General features: G+C 41.1%; 1 protein-coding gene across 1 annotated transcript in view; it reads right to left on the bottom strand.

Annotated features, from left to right (window-relative positions):
• Positions 1-10909: 10909 nt before the first annotated feature.
• TBC1D22A (TBC1 domain family member 22A) overlaps positions 10910-15212 on the bottom strand; it is a 112135-nt gene continuing 107832 nt past the window's right edge. Inside the window, exon 13 of the mRNA XM_077935818.1 lies at positions 10910-14474. Coding sequence (XP_077791944.1) covers positions 14346-14474 — 129 coding nt within the window. The 3' untranslated portion in view covers positions 10910-14345. The remainder of the gene's footprint in view (positions 14475-15212) is intronic.

The following is a 15212-nucleotide window of genomic DNA, read 5'->3' as shown; positions in this document are numbered from 1 at the left end:
TTTCCCAATGGAATGGAAAATCGTTTGAGGCAGAACATCAAAAACAAAGGCTCTGAACACAATTAGAGTGAGACGCACAAAAGTTGAAATCTTTGTGGAAGTGAAGCCCAGGATGCTTTGACGGATGATTGTGAATAAGCAACTTGTGTGTAATACTGAATTCAGATTTATTTTAACTATTCTCTCCCCTTTTTATTTACTCCTTGTTGAAATGCCAACACAACAGGTGAACTTTCGATTTTGCTCCAGCTCCTAAATTGGATACAGCGGCTAAGTTGGATTTCCTATAGTAGGAATGGCAAACCTGTGGTTTTAAGAACATAAGAGTCTTGCAGGATTAGGCCCATCGGCACAGTGTCCAACCAGATACTTGTAGGAAACATGCAAGTGGGGTTTGAACCCAAGAGCACTCTCCCCTCCTGTGGCTTCCAGCAACAGGTATTCTGAAACATTGCTGCCTCTTAACTATGGAAGATTGATGGAATTTGTTGATTCTCACCTAAATTACAGTATTTTAAATTTACTTTTGCCATTACAGTGGTGCCTCTGGATGCAAACGGGATCCATTCCGTAGCCCCGTTCGCATCCTGAAGTGAATGCAACCCGTGTCTGCATGTCTGTACACAATTCATGGCTTCCGCGCATGCGTGTGATGTCATTTTGAAACCCGGAAGTAACGCATTCTGTTACTTCCGGGTCGCTGTGGAGCGTAACCTGAAAACGCTCAGCCTGAAGCATATTTAACCCGAGGTATGACTAGTAGTTGGCGATGGTACTCAAAAAAGAAATGCCATTGTTTTGGTTAGATTTTTTTCATAAAGGAATAGAAAATGATGCTTTGGCAAGCCAACTACTCATGGCTGATCAGAAATCAAATCTCTGGCAGATTTACCACTGGAAGGCGAGGGGGGATTCAGAAACCTGAAATTCTTAACAAGTTAGAATTAAATTGCCCAGAATATAGAAGGAGCATGCCATTTAAAATGACCTTCAGAGATATTTATAAAATGATTTACTATCGTGAATACTGAGCAAGGGCTGGGATTTTGAGAGAGAGGCCTGGAAGGAGAAAAGGAGCAGCAAGATGGAAGGAAGCCGTGAATCAGAAATCGATTTGGAAGAACTGGGGAGCGGGGGGGGGGCACAAGATAATTACATGTGGATGGGATGTATGTGCTTATTTTGACATGGACTGGATCCAGATGTAGATATGCTTAGAGTAGGCCTGCTGGATTCCAGGTAAGGTTGCTTCCAACCAAGTCCTCCCACAATTTCCGCCCTCCCTTCCCAACAGTCATGACCTTCTGTCATGGCTAGCTTAAGTCCCACTGATTTCGGTGAGTTATTCAAAGTACAAATAACACATACAGTAGAAAATATGGAATTAGTCTGTTGTTCCATAGAAAAGAAGTGTTGAGGAAATTGTGATTTATGCTGCTGGATTAAAGAAGCCCGAGGAGCATAAGGAAACAGCAATAAATACAGTGGTACCTCACAAGACGAATGCCTCGCAAGACAAACTCGCTAGACGAAAGGGTTTTTTGTTTTTTGAGCTGCTTCACAAGACGATTTTCCCTATGGGCTTGCTTCGCAAGACGGAAACATCTTGCAAGTTTGTTTCCTTTTTCTTAACACCGTTAATACAGTTGCGACTTGACTTCGAGGAGCAACTCATAGAATGCGGTGTGGTAGCCTTTTTTGAGGTTTTTAAAGACTTTGGTGATTTTTGAAGTTTTTCCAAAACTTTCCCGACACCGTGCTTCGCAAGACGAAAAAAATCGCAAGACGACAAAACTCGCGGAACGAATTAATTTCGTCTTGCGAGGCACCGCTGTATGGAGAGAAAGTTGCAATAGAGTTTCTGACATTAGCACACATCTGTTTTGGGGAACAATAAGAACTCAATATATGCCGTCTCTACTAACAAGGTGTGTTAACTGGCAGAGATTATAACTGAAAGAAGTGTGGTTTGCTAAAAGCTTTAATGCCATATATAATTTATTTTGCATGTATGTTCTTAGAATAGCAGCTGTGGTGCATGTATGATCAGATATGTGGGCCAGTCTTCATTCCTGCCCCATGCATGGTCCCTATGAGAAGCATTCCTATTATCGTTAATTGTTTAATGAAGTGTTTGATGCCTTGCTGCTGATGTTACTGTCTTTAAGAACGAATTGTTTAGCACTCTATTTTGATTTGTAGTGAGCCACCATGGTCAAACCTCTGTGGAAAACGACAGTCAGATTGATGGATTGATGTCTTTGGTTGCTCATTAAATGAGTGCCAAGCAGACTTCCTTAAAACTGTTATTTTAAACAGGAAGACACTATGAGTGAGAATGCTAATGTAATAGGAACGAAATATTCAGCCGGGTCTGAGGAAAAGAACCCAGAGTTTAATGTTACATCCAGTGCTTTTTTTCTTTAAAAAATGTTTAGGGGTACTCTCATTTTCCTACTCATATTGTCTTCTTCTTTGGCGATCACTGAAGCCGAGTAAGATTGTCTTCCATAAACACGGTTTTAACAATGAGTCTGTTCATTCTGAAGGAAATCAGCCCTGAGTGCTCACTGGAAGGACAGATCGTGAAACTGAGGCTCCAATACTTTGGCCACCTCATGAGAAGAGAAGACTCCCTGGAAAAGACCCTGATGCTGGGAAAGATGGAGGACACAAGGAGAAGGGGACGACAGAGGACGAGATGGTTGGATAGTGTTTTCGAGGTTACCAGCATGAGTTTGACCAAACTGCGGGAGGCAGTGGAAGACAGAAGTGCCTGGTGTGCTCTGGTCCATGGGGTCACGAATAGTCGGACATGACTAAACAACAACAGCAACTGTAAGTGACTGTGGAGGCCAATTCTGGATCCACACGTCCTTCCACAGTGGGCACATTGGTTTCCGGGCAGAAGCTGATCACGGTGTGGATTTGCCAAGCGTGCCTTCCTCTTAACACGTTTCTCCCTTGCGTCCTGAGTTCAAGTGTCTTCAAAGCCCATGACACCTTTGGTAAAGGCTGTTCTCCAACTGGAGTGCTCACAGGCCAGTGTTTCCCAGTTGTCAGTGTTTATACTACATTTTTTTAGATTTGCCTTGAGAGAGTCTTGAAACCTCTTTTGTTGACCACCAGCATTACGCTTTCCATTTTTAAGTTCAGATTAGAGTAGTTGCTTTGGAAGACGATCATCAGGCATCCGTACAACATGACCAGTCCAACAAAGTTGACGTTGAAGCTTTGACACTGGTGATCTTTGCTTCTTCCAGTACACTGATATTAGTTCGCCTGTCTTTCCAAGTGATGTGTAAATATTGAAATACTGCCCTGCAATGAGGCCAAACTTAGATTCACAAAATGTTTAAGTGTATGCGTCCCCCTGTGTACCCCCAGGAAAAAAAGCACTGGTTACATTTGAACCAGGCTTACAGTGTTATTGCATGCTGAAACACTATCAGGATTAATTGACCATTTCTGCTGAAATTTAAAGGAAAAAACCCACAGCAATGCTTCTCATTTTGTTTATGGCTCCTTGCTCCTGCTTTCACTAAGGTGGAGCTCAGTTATGCTTTCAATGATGCTGAGGAACATCACAAACCAGAATGTCCTCAGGGTTATAATATTGTGGGAGTTACAAAAGGCTTTGGGCACTTTGAAAAAAATAATATGCTTCCTCTTTCAATTTCCAAGTGTTAACCAAGCTCATTTCAGAAGGTCCTTGGAAAGGCTTTCCTTTAAATATGCTAACATACACAGACTGTGTGGGACTTTTTATCCTTCCTTGGGTGGTTTAAATTGCTGCCGCCACCATTCAGTTACAAGAACTAGTTTGATCTCCCAACAAGACCTTTTGGGTGTCACAGCTGGTGTGAGCTTCACCCAATATCTTCTGCTTTATTAAGGACAAATTCCCAGCTGCTGCCTATGTAACCCATGATCTAATGCACGAAAAATTTGGAGGGGTGGGGAGGCAGAAGAGAAGTCTGCAATGTTCCCAAAAAATATCAGAGCACTTTCATCGTGTAATGCAAATCCCACTTTCACTTGTTACCGAAGAACTTTAGCAATGCCTTCCTCTTGATTTTCTTCATCAAATACAGCAATCTTTGCACTGAACCAAAAACAAAAGAATATCTTAAAAAGAAGCATCTGAAATTAGACACACCATGCCATCTTCCCAGGAGAATACATAATGTAGTTATCTACAACTGCTACTCAGATCAATCTTTGAGGACCCTACAGATTTATTTTGATTGGGAGCCAATGCATTAACCATCATTTGGCTTTTAAAAAGTTCTTTAAATGTCTCCGTGAACACAAATGGATTCGAAGATGAGCGGAGACCGTTTTCCTGCCTAGTGAAACCTCCTAATGTGAAATCTCCAAGCTAGAAAAAAAAAGAAGAAACAGAAGTTGCAGAGCTTTCTAGTTCAAATGAAGCTATTGTAATTATTCCGTGTAGCAGGCACACATGATGCTTTGGCACATTTTCCTGAGCTTGACAAAATTAGGAACTCAGGATTGCTGTCTAGGGAGCTGAACTTTGCCAAGTAGCAAAAGACTGTTCTATTGTAAGCGAAGCTCATTACCAGAATCCTAAGGGTGACCCTATGGACCACGCAAGGGATAATTTCCCTCTTGCCTTGGCAACCCCTCTCACGTTTTGATCACACCACGACAAGTGGCACTAAATGTGTGCCTGGCTCCAGTACAGATGCCTAGGAAATAATAATGCAATGACCAAAGCTCAAGAAAAATGGAGAGGTGCCAGCTGGGATTATTACGAAGTCCAGCGAAGCCACTTGCTAATACGGTCTTGCGCTCTGCCTTTCTGAACTAGAAAGCTTTGCAAATAAACGAGCAGAGGGCAAAAGAGAGGCTTTAACTGAGAGCCAAGCAGAAACACTGCCTACAGAAAAAAAAACCCGGGGCGGGATTAACATTGATTAAAATTTCAACATTGCAGCAGAAAAGTTAAACTGATGCCTGAAACACAATCAATTTTATCCAGGCTAAGTTCTATGCAGTGAAATGAATAGTTATTCATTTTGTCATGCCTATTCATTTCACTGAATCCGCCCTGAGTATGACTAGTGTTGGATACAACCCAATGTGCAGTTTGGGATATGTGTTGAGAAATGGGAGCATAGGAACAACATCAAGCTCCTCTAGGAGACAATGAAGCTATAATTGAGCTGGTCCATTTTCATTCAGCGCCACTGATGGACTCAATTTGATGGACTACAAATGGACGCGAGCATTGTTGAGATATTTTGTGGGCACAATGTGGCCCAAAAAAATACAGGGCAAGGGGCAGTTTCCATGACTTCCGCTTATTGAGAATGAAAATTGGACTGCCTGGAAGTGCCATTAGGGTTGATGATTTGACGCCGGACAGCATCAAGGGAAGCTCTGATGACTTGAATGTGCTCTCGAAGATTTAAGACCCCAAGTAGAAATTTTAGGCGGTGCATCAATTTCTATGTTTTTTTCATACAGTCTGTTCCCATACCCAGCTGACATCAAGTATTGAAAAATGAACACAGCAATGGAAACGACGTTGCGAGTGAATCGGCTCTACGTATGGTGAAAGTATGACAATATTAGATACAAAATTCATTGCAGTGGTCCCCAACCTTTTTTTGGCCATGTCCCAACTAAGCATCTCTAAAATCCTGATTGCACCCCCCCCCCATGACATATAATTCTTATTATTCAAAAAGTGAACTCCTATTCATGTGGAGGAAACCTAAAAGGCCATTAACTTGGTCTCATTCTCAAATTGCCTCCCTTAAAAATCAAATTCCCCCCTGTGGGGTGTGTGCCCCACATTGGGAACCACAGATTTAGAGGGAAAGACAGATGAGCTGCAGTTCAAATTTACTAATCCAGGATTAGTGAATTTGATAATCACACTAGGTGTTTATGAGGTTAGGTTTGGATAGTTCCTCAAAATAAGAAAACCTACCTGCTATATTTTGCACATAGAAAACCGTCAGCTCTGCTTTTTCCGCATTCCTCTACTACAGGGCTGTCCAACTGTCAAGAGACTGCAATCTACCCATTGGATTGACCAGAGTAGTTGAGCTTTTTGGGGAGAAAGCTTCATCAAAGTTGTTGAGCTTTTGGGGATGAGCCAAAATTGTTGTTTTGTTTTGTTTTGTTTTGTGGGAGGAATCAGGATCCCGCGATCAACAAGGATCGACCAGGGACATCCCACGATCGACCGGTAAATCGAGAGGCCTGCTCTACTATAACTAAAGAAAGATGGAGGGGCATTGTGGCTAACTTTCCCAGCTACTCTCATTCCCAACTGTTGTGGAAGATTTAGTGGCATGAGGCAACAACAGAAACAGAGTCACCAAACTTTTTACTCCTGTGGACACATTCGCCAGCTGATGAAACTGTCATGGGCACCACACAACACCGAAACCAAGCAGATACCTCAACGCTATATTGGCAACAACAGATTGCTTCTCTTCAGCTTATTTTGGGGGGTGGGGGTCAGCCTCTGTGGGAACCTAGAGCGAGCCTTGTGGATGCTTGTGCATGCAAAGTGTGAGGCTGGTGACCCTGCAATAGAAAGACCACAATGACTCAATTGATAGTGGTAACCTCTTTCTGGCACAAAATTAAGTTGATTGCTAGATTGCCCAACGACTACTTTATTATTTATGTTGCATTGCATTGTCTTGCTTTAAATCCTTTGTGTTCCAATAGAATGATCCCCACTTCCAGCAAATATAAATATAAATATAAGTACAAATACAAATAAACACCTAGATGAAACAAATATAATAGATTCTTCAGAGATTTCTTTAATCGTCGTTGAAAATGAAAAAGTCGTCGCCCCCCCCCCAATAATCCTCCTCAATAAATCTGTGTTTCCTTTGGATCTCCTTGATGTGACCCTGCTGGTTAATGGGTACGAGATAATTTGAAATTGAAAGACTACTGTCATTATCTTAGACACCGAGACTTTTGCTATCTATACACCAATTGCTAACAAACAAGGTTTATAGAGTGAAATAATAAATCAACATATGCATGAGGAGACACAAATAAATGATTAATGTTATTATTTTCTCCTTAGCGTTTGATAAACCTATATATCTCTTTTGATTCCTCTCAGTAGGGCTCCAACCAAAGCTGGATTAACTTATTATGCTTTCCATAAAATAGACTTTTAGAGAGGAGGGATAAAATCCAGCTTTGGATTCTCTGATAAAAACCTTTCCTTACTCTAGACATACACCAGGAATTTCAAATGAGTGAACAAAATTAGGTAGTGAGGCTCACACGTTCAGCTCATGATCCAGAAGAGAGCAGGCTAATTTTCCATGGACACATTTTGCTGGCACACCTATTTCTCTTCCAGTTTCTTGCCTGTGCGTTTTAACATAGGCTTTGAAATACAGACAACACAATCTATTCCCATGTCCACAGCTGAACATACATCCTCAAATGTATTTTACTGAGTCTTTGCCTCTTGGCTGTCAGCTTAGCACAGGTTCTTTGAACCTAGAAACTTCCAAGAGGTACAGAGTGTGCCCTCAAGGGCAAGATGGTCAGGCACAAGGCCAGACCAGTTGCAAATGGTCTCAGAGACAGGTACTACAGGAGTCTGTTATGCGTATGACAACTGTATGTTTAATAGTGTAACGGCTGTGTTAGCATATGCAGCCATGGTTACCTGAAAAGGGGGAGGATGTTAGCATTTCACTCCTCTGTTGCTGGATATGTGATTGTTATATCACACGTCTGTGTTTACTTTCCAGGCTTGGAAAGTGTAAGAACGGAAGCCTGTCTTATCTCTCTTCCGTTTGTGATTGTTCTGTCGTACTTTCTCTCTCTGTCTCTTGGAGGAGGAGGAGAGACGCCATGATTGCTTTGTGCCCCCATTGTTCTACTCGGACACTGAGGTCCAGCACCAAGGGCCTTCTGGCGGTTCCCTCACTGCGAGAAGCCACATTACAGGGAACCAGGCAGAGGGCCTTCTCGGTAGTGGCACCCGCCCTGTGGAACACCCTCCCACCAGATGTCAAAGAGAAAAACAACTACCAGACTTTTAGAATACATCTGAAGGCAGCCCTGTTTAGGGAAGCTTTTAATTTTTGATGTATTACAGTATTTTAATATTTTTTTTGGAAGCCGCCCAGAGTGGCTGGGGAAGCCCAGCCAGATGGGTGGGGTATAAATAATAAATTAATTTATTATTATTATTATTATTATTATTATTATTATTATTATTATTATTCTGTAAATATTGTTTAATAAGTACTTAGAATGCACACACACCAATGCTCCACTTTGTTTCTGCTATACAGTGGTACCTTGGGTTACATACGCTTCAGGTTACATATGCTTCAGGTTACAGACTCCGCTAACCCAGAAATAGTACCTCGGGTTAAGAACTTTGCTTCAGGATGAGGACAGAAATCGTGCCCCGGCAGTGCGGCAGCAGCAGGAGGCCCCATTAGCTAAAGTGGTGCTTCAGGTTAAGAACAGTTTCAGGTTAAGAACGGACCTCTGGAACGAATTAAGTACTTAACCCGAGGTACCACTGTACTCTGCTGAACAGCTGATAAGAGCGTGCACATAGTCTTCTGATGTGCGTCGCTGGGACTAAGGATTTGTGGACGTTCCGGGCTGCGCTTCATCAGGAAGACACTGGAGAGGTTTTTCTCACCCCGGGGGCTGCGTGTGACCCCAGGTGTTATTCCGACACTATGATGTAGCTTACCAATAAAGAGAAGCCCATGTACAATTCACACACGTGGCATCTTAGTGCCACACTCCTCTCCTATTCCCTGCCACAGCAAGTAGTAAAGGTATTATCGCTAGGGATTTCGGTTTTTCTTTTGGGGGGGGAGGAAGAGTTTGAGGCTGCAATCCTGTGGGCTAGCTCAGTCAGTAGAGCATGAGACTCTTAATCTCAGGGTCCTGGGTCCGAGCCCCACATTAGGCAAAATATTCAGGGTCAGACTAGATGGCCCTCGTGGTCCCTTCCAATTCTATAATTCTATGAATGGGGCTTACTTCTGAGCTGAAATGTATATTTTATTTTATTCTATTTATTAGAATTATATACCACCCTTCATCAATAGATCTCAGGGCGGTTCACAGAATAAAATACAGGAGAAAAACAAGTAAATAATTAAAAAGCAGCAAAACATTAACATCCCCCTTCCCACAGACACAACGAAAAGGCTGTAGAATATTGATCAGCCAAAGGCATGAAGAGGAATGTTGCTCAAGAGATTTCTGGAATCTAGAGGAAACTTAAGAGATAGCTTCGTTTACAAACTAAAACCAGAGGAAGTGATCGTGTTCACCCACAGAGAGCGCAAAGTAATTCTTGAAGGCTGTCCTCAGTGATATTAGTACCAAGCAATGTAGTTTGGCTAACCCAAACATTGTTTCTCCTGCTTGCTGCATTCAACTCCATACCATTTCTCTCTAGAGCTATAGCAGAATAGTTCTTAAAGTTTTGTTGTACGGAAGTCTTTCCGTCAGCACGACAACTTGGTTGGGTTCCACACCTTGTGTGCTTCTAGCTATACTTAAATATTTGTCAGCATGCAAACTCTTCTTTGGTCTTTATACATGGCTTCTTTAACACCAATAACTTCATAGAATCATAGGAGCCAGTGTGGTGTAGTGGTTAAGAGCAGTGGACTCGTAATCTGGTGAACCGGGTTCGCGTCCCCGCTCCTCCACATGCAGCTGCTGGGTGACCTTGGGCTAGTCACACTTCTCTGAAGTCTCTCAGCCTCACTCACCTCACAGAGTGTTTGTTGTGGGGGAGGAAGGGAAAGGAGAATGTTAGCCGCTTTGAGACTCCTTCGGGTAGTGATAAAGCGGGATATCAAATCCAAACTCTTCTTCTTCTAGCCCAACCTTCTGCGATGCAGGAATCTCAACTAAAGTATCCATGGGAGATGGTCATCCAACCTCTGCTTAAAAACCTCCAGGGTGTCAGGAGTGCGTGCAGGAGCCAGGCCCTGTGACCAGTAGGGCTTCGCAGGACTGGGGCCTTCCTAAGTTTGTTCTGGAGAGGCAAGGTGCAGCTGCACAGGTGAGGCCACTTAGTAACTCACTGCACCTGGTGGCAAGAGCCAGGAAGGGATATAAGGTCAGCATTTCCCTTCAGCTCTTTGCCAGCCACACGTTTCTTGCCTTGCTGCGTTTGGCTTCTTGCTTCCTGATCCTAAGACCTCGACTTCCTGACTCCTTGCTTCTCAACCCTCGGACACTTGACTTCGTGACTCCCTGCTTCCTGACCCTCGGACCCCTGGCTTCTGGACTCTTGTTCTTGCTACCACCCCATCTTGCCCCCGGTCCCGACGTCCTCAGTCCGGACTTCGATTGCCCGTAGACCGGACCATGATACAGGGAAGGAGAGTCCACAACCTCTTGGGAAAGACTGTTCCACTGTTGAACAACTCTTGCTGTCAGAAAGATTTTCCATATGTTTAGTTGGAATCTCCTTTCTTGTAACTTGAAGCCATTGGTTCGAGTCCTACCCTCCAGAGCAGGAGAAAACAAGCTTGTTCCTTCTTCCATGTGATAATCCTTTGGATATAAGAAGATGGCTATCATATATTCTCTCTGTCTCCTCTTTCTCAGGCTAAACATACCCAGCTCCTTCAACTGTTCCTCATAAGGCATGGTTTCCAACCCTTGATCATCTTGGTTGCCCTCCTCTGCACACGTTCCAGCTTGTCAACATCCTTCTTAAATTGTGGTACCCAGAACTGGACATAGTATTGCAGATGTCATCTGACACCTTTTGAATCTTACCCGTTCTTCAGTTACACCTCGTTATTGTGACACAAAGAGTTGGATTATTCATTTTAAACCAGATACTATATTCATTCAGAAATATATATTACAGAAAGAGAGTGAGTGAGTCTTGGGTACTTACATTTTATTGTAGAGTTCTCAAGTTAAATACAAATCTATGAGTTTTTCCATAAGAAATTAAAGACTAGTTTTGTTATATTTAAGATGTACAGATGAATGCAAGATAGTTATATTCTTTCTTGTATTGTATTTACATAGTTCAATATATTGCTTACTATTTACACTTCTAAGCATATACTATAGAAATAAATTGGTTATCTGTGCTGTACGGTTCTTTTGTTATAGCTGTTAGCTAATATTGCGTTTATGACAGAGTGCCTCCTGTATGAACTCTATTAAATTACAAATCAGGCTAAATTAATGAGGTGTCCTGATTTCTTTCTATGCTGAAAAATATCAACATAAAAATATCTATTAGATACCTATTTGTGTTTTGTTTTGCTTTTTACTTTTATACTTGTAATAAAGGAGTATAAAAATGAGGGAAACCTTTCTTCCACATAACATTTGGTTGGGATGGCACTTACCTGAGATACAAAATTATCAAAAGCCAAGCATAATTCTCCTTTACGAAAAAGGTATATAGGGAATATATAGAATAGTATATAGGGAAAAGTATGCATGGAATTAGTTGTCTGTATAATACCCCCTTTTTATATAAAATAAGAATGAAAAGTTATGCATTTAGAGAAGTCTCTACCCTCATCTACCAATGTGCTCAAGATTTGTCTCCTACAAATGTAAATCCTTTTTGCGGCATGATAGCGTTCAATTCTTAAATGAGAAACACTTAAGAGATCTGAAGGGAGCTTGGAAGTTGAGATGGTAACTCAGTGGATCTTTACAGAGGAAAGGTGTGTGTTTTTAAGATATACACATTTTATTGTATACTTTCATCTTACACAGTAAACTTGTCTGCACCCCTGCCTCACCATTCAAATTCCTATATAAATAATGACATATTTAAAAAGCCCCATCATTAATGCATGTTGCAGCTGATTTCTTCTTCCTTTTGCTATTAAATAAAACGTTCACTGTTATCAACAGACTTTTCTGTATTCTACCTTTTACTTTGCGTGTTCTGTTCTTGGCAGATACTTTGTTAGGCACAATGACACTGTAAACTTAAAAGAGAGAAACTTAAGAGAGAAATCTTATACTGAACACAGAATGAGAAGTTATCTTGATGCTTGGGAAAGACACATCTTAAGACCTGTAGACATGACAAACCATGTCACAGAATTTTATCTCTAGTTGCAGTATTAGTATGTAATAAGCTAAAGCAATGCTCAGTAAGGCTGCAATAGTTCTGGATTCTCATGCACAGCAAATCCCTGCATGGAAGATAAGGGGAGCATATCTACTGCTGCTACTCCTAAGTAATGGTGCAGTAAGTTTTCCCAGGTAATGCAACTCCACCAAATTATTCTTATTGTTGTCCTGGAACATCACAACTATTTTATCGCTGTGAAAAAGGCCACACCTCTCTACTGCGAAAGTAACAGAACAACCTTGCTTATTAAACTGATGTGTTGCACAGTCAAATGTCCCCAAGCAATCTAAATGCACAGCTCAATACTAAGACACTTGAACTTAATCTGCAAATGATACCTTAAGGAAACTAATCCTCAAGAAATCTTCATAGCCTCTTAGAATAAGCATCTTCCACATTTTCAGGCCAATCTTGCCTATGGTTCTTATCTGTTCAGGCATCTATACATATGGCAAGCAGTAAGGTAACTTATGCAGCCAACTGAAAGGCAAAAAAAACTTCCCCAAACCAAAAATGACTTAAAGGCACACTTGGAAAACTCCTGAAAAGAAGTTGTTCCATTTACAGTATAAATTAATTTGGGGTTGACAGTATGCAAACTCACTTGATCGACAAGAATCAATCACACTTCGGACAGCAGGCACATTCTAGAATGCTCCTCCAACAAACCTACTTGCACACAGAAATCTAGCGTATCAGGGAGAAAAAATTCATACTAGCCTTCCAGATTTCCACGTTCAATGAATTTTTACGTTGTATATTCAATCCCATACCTTTATTCTAAAGTGATACAGCACAGGAAAAAACTTTACTACCTGTCCCTGCTATTTGGATAAACTGGCCTTTACAAAAAGTGAATGGAGTGTTGCCACTTAGTCACAACTTAAGAACTTAAGTCACAAAAATAACGGAAGAATTTTGTTAGTTGCTTTTCAAGTGAGATAAGCTTCCCGATCGGTTTGTGCGAAATCCTTAAGTGCATGTCAATTGTATGCAGGTGACTTCCTCCAGATAAATTGACTTGACACGTTCCTTTTTTATACATACACACACACACACACACACACACACACACACACTGGCTGGCATGTTAACCAGTCAGCCAACCTGATTGGTAAGAAAGAGATCAGACTGGAATCAAGTCTTCACCAGTCACCTTCCCTTACACAGTGCAAAATTCATAGTTTATTCTGGAAGTGCGGCAGAATCTTGGTTGTTGGTTATCAGGTGACTGTATCCATCTGTGCTTCTCTTCCATGCTCAAGCCAGTCTATGTCAAGGATGGAAGGCCTAAAAATGCATACATGACTTTTCCGTCAAGTATTCCTACCATGCTAGAAATTCCAGGTAAGGCAATAACGTATTAAAATATATTCACTGTGAACTAAAAATCTTACTGGGGGGGAAAAAAGCATTGAAGCTAAAAGTCTATGGGCTGAAAAAATATTTGATAGTTTTAAAGCATTAAATTATGTATACATTATTATGGCAGAATAAATCTATTTTCTTTTCTTTTTTAGTTAGTACAGTTCAGACACTTCAAAGTGAAATAATTTATGCAAAACTATCTGCATACCACAGGGCATAGCACCCAAGTAGGTGGCATTCTTTTCAAATTCTAGATGTTGTTTTCCATTAAAATCTGTGTTCCTAGATTTCACGCTGTAAACAAAGATAACATTAAAAGGAATTTTTTTAAAAATTGTGTTACAAACCAAAATCAAAAGCAAGTCCATGTGGCCCTTAGATGACCTTACTGCCTAATACACATCTGCCCTCATTTTCTGTTCAAGACAGATCATTCCTATTAGCTCACAAGTACCCCAGAGACTAGTAATACTTCCATCAAAATAATGAACACAATCAACTAGGAACAAGGCTCATGGAGACAAGACAATAAGTCATTAGATACCAATGAACATAAAACACTTTCTTCATTCGTATAGTAACTATAAAAAGAAAAAGGGAGAATAAAAACAAAAGCAGACTCGATTTTTTTTGTAGCCACGTTCACTTAAGTCAATCACAATCTTCTTGATGACCTGTTTGCCGATTTCTTTGGTAATCCACCAACCACATATTTTTTGCTGAACTATTTTGGGACGCTTCGTATGAAATCAGGAGCGAGTAATTGCGTGTCTGCACAACCAGAATAATGAAAATGATCCTATGCCACAGCAGACAGATTGGCTGTATACGGTTTCTGGTGCTTTCATCTCTTGTAATGATTGGGGGCGTCTGCAAATGCAAATTTCAGTCTGTAGGCTTCTGCGAGGAGGACACTGATATCTTCGTCTCCCCAGTGCACCGTGGGCAAGTTCTGCAGAAAGATGAGCAGTTCCTTGGGAAAAGAAGAAAAAGACAGCAGAATAGGTTATAATGCAACTATTTCAGTAAATGTCAGGGTGATTTGGGGTGGGGGGTTTTTTGAGCGACTGAACTCCATTGCTACTTGTGACAGTTTCTGAAATGGCTTGATCTTGAAAATCTGCATGCACACAGGTAAAATAAAACTTGCTTTTCGGAAGCATACATGTGACGATTTTTAGCACAAAAATCCAAATACATTAGCTAACCATAATTGGTAAGGATGGAAACTCATCTAGCTGTTAATAGATGTGGGAATGGTAAAAGAGAGGCGGAGACAACTCTAAAAAATTATTTGTTACATCTTTCTCATCTGGAATTTACTTATCTAGATCTGTGCATACGCCTTTCTTGTTATTTGTTCATTTCATGAACACCTAGGTTTAATCTAAGTATTTTCATTGCAGATCCCATCTCTCATTTTCTCCAGTACAGGTGAATGATATTTACTGGAAAGGTGTTTTCTAAGGCAGCTACGGAGTAGAACAAAGTGAATATACGCCTTTAATCTTGCATCAGTCATGGCTTCCAACAATCTACGACAGGGAACTCTGGCCCCTTCAGTCTGTTTTTAAAAATGCTTGTATACATTGCAATCTACATTGCTGCAAGAAAGAAGCAATGGTATAACTTTGGCAAACACATAGCCATCATATTAACCCTTCAGCGTGCATAGCTGCTACAAAATAGGAATATTCAAGTAATGGGTTCA

Source organism: Podarcis muralis, chromosome 10 (genome assembly GCF_964188315.1).
Source record: "Podarcis muralis chromosome 10, rPodMur119.hap1.1, whole genome shotgun sequence".
Lineage (NCBI taxonomy): Eukaryota > Metazoa > Chordata > Lepidosauria > Squamata > Lacertidae > Podarcis > Podarcis muralis.
This window is presented reverse-complemented; position numbering and strand designations above follow the sequence as displayed.